We start from the raw sequence: 13,415 nt of genomic DNA, 5'->3' as shown, positions 1-13,415 counted from the left end.
GTTGTGTTTTTTATATGACTAATGCAAGAAATATGGTGAAGGAACCTTTCTTTCTCTGTACTCCCAACAGGAAGTCACTTCCAGGACCTCACACATGGCCGTGGTTCTAGCTGTAGCAGACAAGAAATACAGCTCTGAAATTGCTCGGTCTTTCCCCTTGTACATGAGAACATGTTCCTACAAAGTTTCGATCTCTTCTCGCTTGTAGCTCAAACCTCTGCTGTACTCTCAAACTCTCTTCTCCTGGCTTGCCTGCTTATACTTCGTGGCGGGTTGTAAGGGTTATCAAGCTCGTACATTCTTACACAACCTTAAAATTAAATTAGGAAATTGCTCACACTTGGTACTGAAAATTAGTTTCGGATACAATTTTCCGTATTCAAGCACGCCTTGTGAGCGTGGTTTTCTCTGAAGATGGCTGTCTTCTGGGTGTTTGCGCCGTGCAAGTCTTCTACCAGACTGCACGGCAGACAGCCATCTTTAGACGTGAAAACATCAAATCGTGCGTGGTTTTCTCTGTTTGCCATGCCTCCTAGGTGTTCTTTTCGAAGAACGTCTCATGGGGTCATCCATGTGTGTCTGTCTGTCGCGTCTTTCATAGAATTGGGGTAACGGTGATCTTGGCCCACGTTGTTGCAGCGATGACATCATTTCGTTTGTTCCCTTTCTTGACCTCCTGACCTCATTGCCCGTGATCTGGCGTGAAGAACGTCTTTAGAATTTTAGTTCGCTCCAAAGAGATACGACTTTCCTGTCTTCTTTTCAGGGTGAAACTCAACGATGTATCGAAGCGGAGAAGAGTTGTGCTTGAGTATGTGAATTTATCTGAGAACATAAAATTGTATATGTGCCACCGAAGACGACACCAGTTATGCAATTGATGAACCAGGGTGTGATTTTTGCTTTGAAGTCATATTACCGCGAGATCAGATTCGAACATTTTTTTTTTGCAAGATGCTAGGTTCTCAGCGGCGAATGTGAAGAGATGGCAGACAGTTTACAGATGTTTCAGATATGTTTGCTGCCTCCATCATCAGGGCTGTTGAAATCTCACCGTGAGATCTCACTCAGAAATTCTTTAGTTTTTGTTCTGAATTTTGTTGTTATGCAGTAGAGCAAACCGAATCGTCTGCTGTCGTCTGCAGAATTTTCAATCTATTTGTGACTGTCGTGGACCCACTCTCTTTGCTGGAGTCTTTAATGGAGTTTCTCGTCGTCTCATGAGCGGAAGGTTTGGACTTCATTGTGGCAATAACTTCCACGCTCCGTGGAATGTCCTGTCCATATTTTCTTCCTGTAACATCTGTGGCTAGTAGTCTGCTGTGGAGGTTAGGGATTTCGTGGTACATTTCACCGTTCTAAGGTCAAATTGGGTAGACATTCAGCCCTACTTTAATTAAGTTTATTTTTCCGACGCAGTTGTTTTCCCGTCTCGCTCCTTTTTACAAGTTCATTCGGTTTTCGTGTTTATCTGAAGGGAACTGTAGACTGCGTTGACTTAATCCCAATCCCAGCCCAAAAAATGATGCTTGCCTTTATGTTCTAAGCATTATATAAAAGAGGTTTGGTATAAATTGACGTAGAATGAGAGGGAGGACTAGAAATTATACGTAAAGGTTTGTTGGTCAGCATTAGTGTTAGATGTCGTCAGGTATTAGCTCCTCTCTGTTCTGTTTGAATCACGGATAATTCACACTGGAATAGATCAGAATTAGACGAAAAAGGCGCATACAGAGATGTACCATAATATTCAGTGCTTTCGACATTCGCCCTGATTATTTCAACCAGGAAGCATAATATAAATGGACCTGTGTCCTACCGAGCACTGTGCTATGTACAAAGCGAAGCCATTTGATATTCTGTCAATAACAGTTGGGTTAGGGAATAGCTAGGATATGGCACGCAAAGCTGCTGCAAATCGTATTGAAACGTTTGCTCTCTTGTGAAGCTAGCCGTACAAGAGCGGACGCTTTAAAGTCGTATTCTTTGGTACGAATATACAGGGTGGTCGAAAATCCACGCAACCCATATTAAAATGTTTATATTGATTGTTGCAATTCAGCGCAGTTCGATGGGAGTAATAATCACAAAAGTTCGTTAAGGTCACGTCAGGTTGTAACCTGTTCGCGCCGGTACGTCACTTGTCTTTCAGCTGTCGAACTGCAAGGATGTCTTTTTTTTTTCACAGATGCAACGAGTATCCACTGTCGAACACTACTCGACGTCTCGTAATTACGTAACTTGCCAGAATGAGTTCAGGGAAGCGGTTCCCGATTTTCACGTGTCAGATCGACAATTCCTCGTCTGGTGCACTGTTTCCGTGAAACAGGAACGCTTCGCTGAACGCGGTGGACATTTACAACTGTTAATATAAGAGTCTTTTTTCACCCTTATATCAGTGTAATTTATTTTTGACAAATAGAATGCGTGTCAGGAATGGGTCTTGTAATCTTCCTTTGTATCAGACACATACCATAAAGTTGTTGCAAATAATGTTTTAAATCTCAAATTTCCTTGGTTCTGCCATTCAGTTTGATTCGCCTAGATCAGTGGTATTCAGCCTTTTTTTGTTCGCGTACCCCCAGATATAATTTCTCTTCTAACTTTGTACCCCCAAAGTTGTTGGTGTATAATTCAAGTTATACATAGTATATAATCTACATTTAAAATAAATTAAATAAATTACATTACTGATTATTCAGTGTTTATCATAAAATAATATATATATTTTTAAATTTCACGTACCTCCTAAGATATCTTCGCGTACCCCCGGGGGTACGCGTACCGCAGGTTGAATACCACTGGCCTAGATTATAGTCTACACGACGCTGCAAGCCAGAAGACAACCATCTCCCTTTTCTTTGATATGATCACTGTCAAAATGTTTGCTTAAAGTGCAGTGTGATGAGCAGCAAATACATAAATTATTTAGACAATAAGCAAATAGATTTGGTTGAAACGTTAGGGAGCTAAAGATATTTGGGATAGGATGTTTTCAAATACGAAATAAAATTTGCGTTTAGGTGGATATAAGATTAGGTCTACCTTAATATATACAAGCCCCTTCATGGAGAATCTTGTCGACCCACCATTCACGATCATGTTCTGATCCCGTCCGATGCTGTACAACCTCTTCAGTTGGAACTACTCGGCTAGTAACTTAAGAACCAACCAACACCGAGCTGACTTCCAGCATTTACTACTAAGTAACTTGGATTTGTGTAAGTGTGGCCGTATTTTCGACACCCCTGAGCTAGAGTGAGGATTTTTTTGGCGGAAGTTGGCCTATGGTAGGGGAGACTGGGGCTGGTTCTTACAATTTTCAATTACGATTTTTTGTGCATTTATTCTTAAAGTTTACAAATTTAGCAATTATGGCTTCAAGTACTATTACTATTTGGCTATATTAATAACATTTTTTCAAAGGCCTATTCATTTTTGTTTCATCACAAAACTTGTTTATTTAAGAGAAGGCGGTTTGTGTCAATGTTCCCTGTTATGGTGCTAGTTGTTAACAGTGAAGGGGGAAATTGTTACAACACATTGTATTAATAAACAGAAGGAACGATTCTGACCTTTATTAAGTAATTAATTACAGACAATATACCAATTAACAATTAATTACAGAAATTAACTTCAAACATACGAAACATTTTCATCATATATTAGCAGCTTGCCTTAACGAGATTCTTCCAGAAGAGACTTCATCAGCTGCTAACTTAAGCGTTTTCAAACTTGTATTCCTTTTGTACGTTCGTACCGTCTTTCCTGATAAAATGTAATCATTTGCCAACGCGTGTACGATACCTTGGGTAGAACTGCGCACAGGGGAGACGCAGTAGATACGAGACTCGTGAGATGCTGCTGCTAGTGAGTGATTTTTAAACTAAAACTTGCCGTGTAACAACTAGCCCCTTCTCCCCTACATGGTGTTAATATGGAAATTCGTGGGGTTTTGGAACGGGGGCGGAATATTAAGTTATAGCAGTAATATAAAGTAAAGGGACTTGGGTTCGGGGCATAGTTGGGCGTGTGGGTGGGGCGCAAGAAGACAGTAGCGTTGAAAGAAGCAGGACATTTGCAAGATCTGCAATTAGTCTGAAGTGTCCTCGCTCCACCTTTACGTTCATTCTCGTGATGGTTATGTATGCGCATTGGGAATAGACCATTTACACGTACTGAGGGGAAGATGACATCTTTTGAGAGCACGGCTACAGTGTGCAAAGCCTGAGGTGTTAGGTCATTGTCGGTCTTGTCTTTGAGGGGAAGAGAGGGTAGATGCAAGTTCATGAATTACTCTGATTATCTTAACAAATTCCAAGTTCTGGCAAACTTCCTGCGTTTTCGAAATTACCATATGTAACACCGAAAATTCTGTTGTGGGAACTTGGCATAAGAAATCAGAAAGCTTACAACTACTAAATGTATTATAAGCGCTTTGTGAAGGTTGTATAATTTTAACCCTCTTCATGATACGAACGAGGTTTATCGATTTTAAACCGCCATCTTCTGCCCTGAATATAATTTATGACTGACATACCGAGTGAGACACTATCTACCATTTAATGGAAGTGAAAATATACACAAATGGTATTTATATCTCTTAATGAAAATATATAAACAGGAAAAGTTTGTTAAAATAGTTTTGTCATAGAAGCGGTTAAGAATCGGTACATTAAATGAAGCTCATATATGGACCACATCTTTTATCTGCTACCCCTCCCAGAACTGATCATCTTGCAATGGTAAACCACTTCTGGATCATCTGCCAAGAACGTATATGAACAGGTCCCAGTCCGAGAAAAGGATGGAAGGATCCTGTTCATATGGACCTGTCGTCAGACAGAACACTAAATAATAATAAATAATAACTCCCTTAAATATTTTTCTGTGAACTAAAATACGAATTACAAAAATATATGTAGGCCCATATAAACGAAGAGCTTAACGATGCACGGAGAACAATATGAACATAGTTTGTGACTTGTTCTGTAGTAGCCATCACAAAATTGCATGCTTCAAGGCCACAGCAAAGTCGTACAATGTTATATAACGCAGCAGCGGAGGCCAGGCGAATGAAGACGGTTCAGACCTCGCAGCGTAGCAAAGCTAGCATCGCTTTGCAGCTTCTGTGACCTTGCAGCATACAGTTTTGAGAAGCAGGAGATTAGAACTTTGAATGGCTGATCAATGACGAGCGATGTGGCTGGAACTTGTATCAGAACGCTTGTTGGCAGTCAGTACGTCGAAAGTATTAGCATAAAAACGTTAACGTTTCTGTAGAACATTTATAAATAAACGTTTTTGCTCTACAGTCTGAGAAAGGAACTGTAGAGACCACGTCCTCATATATCACGACAAATGTAATAGCTTTTCAACTCATTCAAGATAGGAGATATAAGAAATATGACGTAATATTCGTCATGCGATTCGGTCGTATTGCTAACAGATGATGTATTGTATCTGTTAAGCCTTTACTTTTCATCCGTCAGAAATTATAGGCCTCTCCGCAACATGAGATTATGTCTAAAAATATCTTAATTTTAGTTACCGTTCTGTTTCAACGTCAGTTTCTACAAACGTTTTACCATTGTTTGTTGCAGTTACACTATCATGTCACTGCCCTGTTTAATTGGTGTCACGTTTAACGACATGTTTCGACCATCACACCGTCAGTCATCTTCAGATTCACTTTACACTTTTTATGCCAACTACTGCGTTATCCCTTTATGCAGTTGATGTTGGAGACTTGAAATGAGTAAGACGTCGTGTGTGCATTAGAACGTCATTAAATATTCATAGGTGTTTATGTTGTCCATTTCTCTACTGAGTAATCAGTTTGTTTGTCTCTTGTCTGAAGTTACCGCTAAGCTAAAGTTTGCTTGGGAACTTCCAGGCTTCATTCGCGAGTTAACAGTGACGTTACCGGTTACATAAAGGCGTAGTTCGTTGTTTTCCTCATTTCTTCCCATTAATAGCAAGGCAGTGCCTTGAAATACAGCGTCCTTACAAATATTTACATTCTCGCAATTTATAGCCAAACTGAAACAGAGTTGTTAAATTTAAAAAGAATTAATGAATAAGTCTGGTTCGTATTTAGGAGTTTTGTGTTGGGCCCCACACCTGCTTCTTTCTTACGCGGCTAGGTATTTGTATCAGGCGTTGCTGTCCGATAGTTATCGCCCTTGCTTCGTGTTTGGAAGGTCGCTGTTTCGAATTTCGCCGGAAACTCGAGTGCAGGTGACTCTCGTCATACGCGGGGTTGCATTTATTTAAAACGCATACACCTTAAAACGGTTAACATTCCTTTGGATTTTCTAAGTGATACACCACAAGATGCCTTTGTTTGTAGTCTCAGAAGTCGAAATGGTGAGGTGAGTCATCAAAACTGCACCCGCGAGTCAGTGGGCCTTCGGAGCAGCTTCTACTGAAAACTGCGAGTAGCGTAAGCTCGTATAACGAGAGTCGTTTGCAGGCCGACTTTGGGGTTTCGGGTAGTTGTCCTCAGTTTTTTTTTTCCTCGTAAATGTTGAGGCGGTGTCTTAAAATGGGCCACAGTAATGAACTTCCACAACCTTTCCACTTCAGGCTAGCGTTCGACGCCATTTAACCAATGTAATTGAAGATGAAGGTAAAGCTATCCCCGGTGAATTAAGCAGCACGCCATGCATACGTAATCTCTGCAGAAGAGTGGGACTAAGATAGAATCAAGGTCATGCAGGCGAACCTGGGAACAGCATCTTAAGATATGCCGCAGGACGTTTCTCGACGGTTCGTCATAGATATTCTTCCCCCATTTCCATTTCGATACTTATGAGGCAGTTGTCATCTGCACTGTTTGAACCCCATGGATCCACGTATGTGGTCCTTTAACCATTCTGGTGTCTGGCGGCCTGGGAAGCCTGTATTTTATTTATATTAAATTATTTAACACGACACTCACTCAGCTTTTGAAGTTATATGGCATCGGATGGTGTAGGAAGATGATTGGGAAGGAGATAGCTTTAGCCGGTTCGAAGATACTGTAGCATGTTGTCCTGCTGAGACTGAGGAAAACCACGGAAACCATGACCCCAGTCTCTAACCCATGCAGATGTGAAGGTAACAGTCCGCATTGTAGATGAGCGGGGTTGCATTTTAACCCCCGATGACAGTAAAGGACGAAGGACACCTGTGGAATCTTCGTAATTTGTACTTTTCTGCTGATTTTTAAGGGTGGCTGAATAAATGATGAGCATGTAGCAGCATGAGTGGGGGAAATAAATGCGTACAAAATTATAATAGAAAGGGAAGGGACCAGTTCGAATACCTAGGAGGCATAATAAATTAATTGGTCCACTCTTGCGTTTTAACAACGCCTTTTCAAATGCATAGGTTGTGTGGCTTTTTACGTTAGGGTGGCTTTGAATAATGAGTGTAGACTCATCGGAGATATACTGCCTCCATCTTCAGGGCTGAAGTTGGAAACAGAATGTTTCTCCGGAACTTTGGCACATACCGACGAGTCTACACGGCGCCAAAACCCAGAAGAACTTCACCGTCCTTATCGCCGTAAAAATATCAACTCTCATATGAAGTTTCTTGGCCAGCTAAGTAACTAACAGCTTTTCATTGAGGATTTTGTACCTTAAAGGAATGCAGATGTGTGAGAAGTGGCATCCCGTTGTCTGGATTACGAGATAGTGGAGATTCAGTGGAAGGCTGGTGTGAATAAGGAGAGAACCCGTACTTTGTGATTGTGAACAGGAGATTCGGAAGGTGTGAACACGAGGTGTACGTATGAACGCGCTCAGACACTGACTGGTGGACGTTCCTAAGTGCTCTGTCCTGTCTTTGAAGCCTCGTGTAAACGTAGAAAGGCGTGTGACTACTGGCAATGTGTAATGTTCTGGTCACATCGTGTAATTATTGATCTCTGAGCAAGTTGTGCGGGGAGAGAATGAGATTGAAGCAGAAAGGAGAAGGATTTGAAGAACGTCGAGGGGTTGTCGGCATGCTATAGCGAACTCTGGGTGAAAGTTTGGGTGAACAAAAAGTACTGGGTTGTTGGGGGGGGGGGGGGGTAGAGAAGGGAAAATAAAAAGGAATAGAAGACGGGGATTTGTGAGGTGATGCTAGTCACAAGGGAGGGACAATGTTAAAAACAGGGCTTAAAGAAGACGAGAAAAGTTAGGGTGAATGAAGAAAGGAGGTGTGTGTTGAAAGAGAACAGGGTTATAGGTTTCCCTTACAACCAAATGGGGGATTTTTTTCCCACAATCAAATCACAAAATAATATAAAGTGTCTTGTAAATTAAAAAAGAAATGTGGTTGTTCAATATTTTACCTTTCTGAGTCACTTATTTAAATTTCATTTCCATGTTATTTTCCGGAAATAATAGAAGCATTTTAAAGAAGTCTCGGAAACGATGTAATCGCTTTTGGAGATTCTCAGCAAAAGTTTAACATTTGGAATGGAGTCTGTGGTGCTTCTTCCTTTAGTTTTCTGCTTCGCAGTGTCACGTATTTTGTTTTCTATATCCCTCTTGTTTTTTTTATTCTGTACGTTTGATGGTGTCCCAGTTTCGTTTTAATGAGCTGTTCAAATTCAGTCCAATAAAGTAGCCGTTTTTGTTAACTTTGTTATAATAGTGTATACCTCATACCTTGTCTTTTTTCTATGTTGAATAAATATAAAATTTCCCATGCAAGTTATTATTAACCTGAAATTGTAACTTGTTTGCCTGTCCCAGTAGCCAGGTGGTGTGAGGCGTGGGTTTTATATGCTGGAATTCTAAGCAGTTGTACCATATATGAAAACAAATAGATATTCGAAAAGGTGAGAGAAGAATTCTCCAAAACGGTCAAGGCTCATAGGGAGTTGTAGGGCCTAACCCAAAATTAAGGGATCGAAGTATATTGCCTGCAGTAAAGTTATACCAGAATACAGGTCGGTGTGGAATATGTAGCGCTTATTGGTGCGCGTATGTGGGTTAGGTGCTGGTAAATTAATAGTGGTTAATGTGTTAGAAATATTGAGTTTAAGAACAGAAAGGCAATGCATGTAGCCAATTTATATGGCAATATGACGACATTTTCCCTTATTAGATGAAGCATGCAAAACCCTCATTCAAGCCCGACAGCAGACATTCACGTCTAGTTGTTTCTTCAACAAAAGCAGATCATTAATAAGACTTATCTATAAAAACCTAGGAACGAACTCGTTTATCTTCCCAACATGATTTGTACGTTTCCAGGACAGCAAACGAATGTAAGAATTCATGCATCGTAAAACTTTCAAGTTTCTTTTCCATGCGATACTTTTGTGTTGTTCATATCAAATAATCCTAACCTCTACACATCGCTGTTTTGTGATCACATAGAGTGTTGCAATTTTAGTCGAGGGACAGGTTTCGGAAAGAAGAAAATCACTCATTTGTCTGTTCCTACGAAGACTTGTACGGATCACGCTTTGAGAGTCTGAGTAAATTACTAACATAATAATAAGATAAATAAAGTGGCCTCCTGTGTCGAAATGTCACGCCATTAACACGTGACATTGGAACCGAAGTATAGTTGGCGAAGTAGTTTTTGGCCGGTGGAATTTTCAAGGGGAAGGCTAGGAGCGAGTCTCTTTTGCGATAGTCTAATGCTGACTGCACCGAGGAGCTTGGGTGACTGAACGCCCAAACAAAAGAAATACACTGACCGTGCCACCTCAGGTACACAGACTAGGCCCGTCCGCCAGCTCCGCTATCTTCTCCACCGACTAAAAACTACTACGTCGACTATAAAGCTCCACACATTCCTTACCTTCACACTAGGTTGAAATGTTTCACGTTCCGGTTGGTTTAGCCCATCCATAGGCTAGGACATTCTGGACATGGAGCCAAAGAGAAAATTCCCTCATTTTGCCAGGAATCTAACCTTGGTTGTCTAGCATGTGGTCAGTTTCTTTACCGAGTATCCCGGCTTATGACATATTAATAATGCGAATCACTATAATTAAATTAATTTATCCATGTGTTTGACAACTGCCAGACATAACAACAATGGTCATGATGATAGAGATAGTAGCTAATTCTCATGGCAGAAGAGGGGGGGAGTCTTATTTCTATTTTTATTGTTGTTGAATATTCTTCCAGAATTGTTATAGAATGTGATTTTCTGGCAGTTGGCAATCTGTCTTTGCATGCGGAAGTGACTGGGTAGGAAGTCCTCGTCCATGGAATTCTCCTGCCATTTGTAAAAATCAGAAGTTAAATATTGATGAATTGATGCATTCTGCGTACATTTCGTACTTGTTTCATGTGACCATAAGTCGATCGAGCTGTAACATCAGGAAGATTCAATATCCAGATGCAGTGATATTTGTTATGATCTGATGAGGTTATAATGATGTTTTTCTAGATTGTGGCACCATGTAAACTTGCAGGTATTTGCTGGGGATAATATGTTCTTTGAGATGTTGGTCTCGGGGTCCGCAGTGGCCGCGCAGTCTGAGGCGTGGGCCTTTTGCCGCTTGGTCGCTGGGACCGTGGGTTCGAATCCTACTCAAGCCATGGATGTTTGTCCGCGTTTTTCTGTGTTGTGCTGTCCTGTGTACAGGCAGAGGCCTTGCGACTGGCCGATCCCTCGTCCAAGGAGCCCTACCGAATGTCTATAGATCAAGCCAACGAAAAAAAAAGTTTGGGACTCGTAAAAGGGTACCGGAAAATGTATGAACATTGTTAAACTGGGAAAAGAAGAAGAAATGTTGGTCTCTGCCTGTGAGTGTACATGGTTTCACAACCCAGATCATCATCATCACCACTACCACTATTACAACCTCAAATCTAATACGAGGTTAAATTTTCGTTACAGTTTGCAAAAGTTGATGTTTCTGTGTTATTTTATTCTTTGTGTGTTGTGGTTGGGAAAACTTTTTGTCAACCATAGATCTCGTGTTTATAAATGGTCAGTATTTATTAAATATGTTTGAATTGATATATGCTTATAGAATCCTGCTCACCTTATGTCTCACGGCGCTAAGTACTGTCCTCGATTCCGTCGTCCAGCAGAGGATATTCTATTGCCAAACAATGTGCCAAAAGAAATAGTTCTTGAAGTTGAAAACTTGCCTCATCCACAAGTCGGGCATACAGGCTTCCAGTGTATTGTTAACATTGAAGGCGCAAAAATGATGGTACCAGCACGAGTGGATAATCACTTCATTGTCTGCGATAAGACAACAGTAAGTATGTTTTGCTTCGTAATAACTATTAATTATTTTTACTTCGTGTAATTGTTCTTTATTTTTAAAACAGGGACAAAAATGGTGTTTCCTCCATTCAACCATCTGACACAGTGCATAGCCCGAGAAGAATTCATTGTACTTATTTTCTGTATATTTTGTATTTTGTTATTATTCCTGTTTTATTGTAGTATTGTTTAATATTTTATCTGCCAGTTCAAATCAACTCCTCCTGTAGCTTTTGGTTGCTTGGCTTTTATTGATATTACTTAAGATATTGTAGGTGCGTCATAATATATTTTAATACTATTTTGATATTACTTAATTGACGACAGAGGTAGTAAGACCTCTGAAACGTTGGTAAACATCGACCAGACTACACAGCGCAACAACCCAGAAGACAGAAATCTTCATCGCCCTGATGATGGAGGCAGTATGACCTCTGAAACGTTGGTTAACATCGACCAGACTACACAGCGCAACAACCCAGAAGACAGAAAGCTTCATACTCACCGCCCTGATGACAGAGGCAGTATGACCTCTGAAATGTTGGTTAACATCGACCAGACTACACAGCGCAACAACCCAGAAGACAGAAAGCTTCATACTCACCGCCCTGATGACAGAGGCAGTATGACCTCTGAAATGTTGGTTAACATCGACCAGACTACACAGCGCAACAACCCAGAAGACAGAAATTTCCATTCTCACCGCTGTGAAAACCTCAAATCTTACATCTTAATTGTTATTGTTGTTAATATAATTGTTACTGATACAAGTAACTAACTGAGTCGTGTTTTTTCCACAGTACTCATATGAAGCCAATACAGGGGAATATCAAGCCAGTGTGACAATTGTTTGGAATCGAAATCACCACGTGGACACGATTAATGTCGTGCTGTACAAATGCGACATCCTAGGATCTCATCGGGAACATCCAGATTGCTCTCTGTGCGTGACCCGTAATGTGAAGTACCAATGTACGTGGTGCACCAACACATGCAGCTTTAGTGAAAGTTGTCTCCATACGCCAGTGAACGAATGTCCCAAACCTCGCATTGACATGGTAAGCTCCACACCACTGACTCGTCGTCTCGCTGATTATCAGCCAGATCAAGAACTAATCCGAAATTTATGAATTAATCGTTTAAGTGGGTAATCATTATTTTAATGTCATGTTTCCAGATCAAACCACTCAGTGGTCCCATCGAAGGTGGTACACTCGTCACTATTGAAGGAAGCAATCTGGGTTTGAAAGAAGATGACGTTAGAGGAAAAATCAGCATAGGAGAGACGCCATGTGAACTGATACAGTATGAAGTGTCTGTGAGGATTGTGTGTCGCACCGGAAGATCAGATGGAGAGATATTGGCCCCCGTCTTCGTTGGTAATGAAGCTGGGACGACCGAGTCTGCTGTGCACTTCAGTTACAAGGTTCGGTGGAAGAGGGTTTTTCGGCATTCTGGTCATGATTTGATCCTGAAACATGGCTGATGGAATGTGCTTATACCTTAACACATTGTGTACCACTTACAAGATTTCTCATCTTGTTCAGTTTAGTCAGAATGGATTAGTGATGATACATATTTTTATAGGTCATGTTTTTTTTTTAAATATCCTACTTTCAATGTTGAAAGTTGGTGACCCCCGTTACGGGGTTTTCTTGCGAAGGTGCCACAGTGGTTTCGCCTTGCCTTCCATGGCCAGTCTTTATCTGTCAGACTGGAAGAGAAAGGACGCGGACAAACGTCCATGCCCTGAGCGGGACTCAAACCCACGGTCTCATCAGCCAGGCACGCGAGGTCTGTGGCCACTGCGGCCGGCATAGGTCATGGTTATCTGGATATAAATGTTCTTGTTTACATTGTACTGTTCTTTTGGTCTCCTGATGCTGTGAATCTGCCTGTTACCTCGACATGGATTTGCTCATTGCAGGAGCTCGTATTTGTGCAAGGATGCAGACCGGACTACAAGCTTTGAGAATTTACTTATAATGTCTGGCACTATTCCAGATGCTTTAAGTTCCTTGAAATTACACTCACGTATAGTCAGCCAGCCATGACGTATGCGGGCAAGATGTTTGGCTGGGGGGGGGGGGGGGGGGGGCACCCCCATTATAGTTGAGTTTTGTGACAATATGTACTTATTTTTATTCTGTTCTTCCTGAAATATGTGCACTTTGATGTGTATTTAATAATATATT

The 13,415-nt window shown here is 41.0% G+C and overlaps 1 protein-coding gene across 12 annotated transcripts in view; it reads left to right on the top strand.

The window, feature by feature from the left end:
• PlexB (plexin B) overlaps positions 1-13,415 on the top strand; it is a 362,229-nt gene that overhangs the window by 331,476 nt on the left and 17,338 nt on the right. For all 12 annotated transcript variants that reach the window (XM_087356028.1, XM_087356034.1, XM_087356031.1 and 9 more), the window contains exons 8-10: positions 10,979-11,212; positions 12,021-12,278; positions 12,398-12,646. In XM_087356028.1, coding sequence (XP_087212154.1) covers positions 10,979-11,212; positions 12,021-12,278; positions 12,398-12,646 — 741 coding nt within the window. The remainder of the gene's footprint in view (positions 1-10,978; positions 11,213-12,020; positions 12,279-12,397; positions 12,647-13,415) is intronic.

Source organism: Zootermopsis nevadensis, unplaced genomic scaffold (assembly GCF_977971745.1).
Source record: "Zootermopsis nevadensis isolate Lab colony 2312 unplaced genomic scaffold, Znev_1.0 Znev_ptg000025l, whole genome shotgun sequence".
In the NCBI taxonomy this organism is placed as follows: Eukaryota; Metazoa; Arthropoda; class Insecta; order Blattodea; family Termopsidae; genus Zootermopsis; species Zootermopsis nevadensis.
This window is presented reverse-complemented; position numbering and strand designations above follow the sequence as displayed.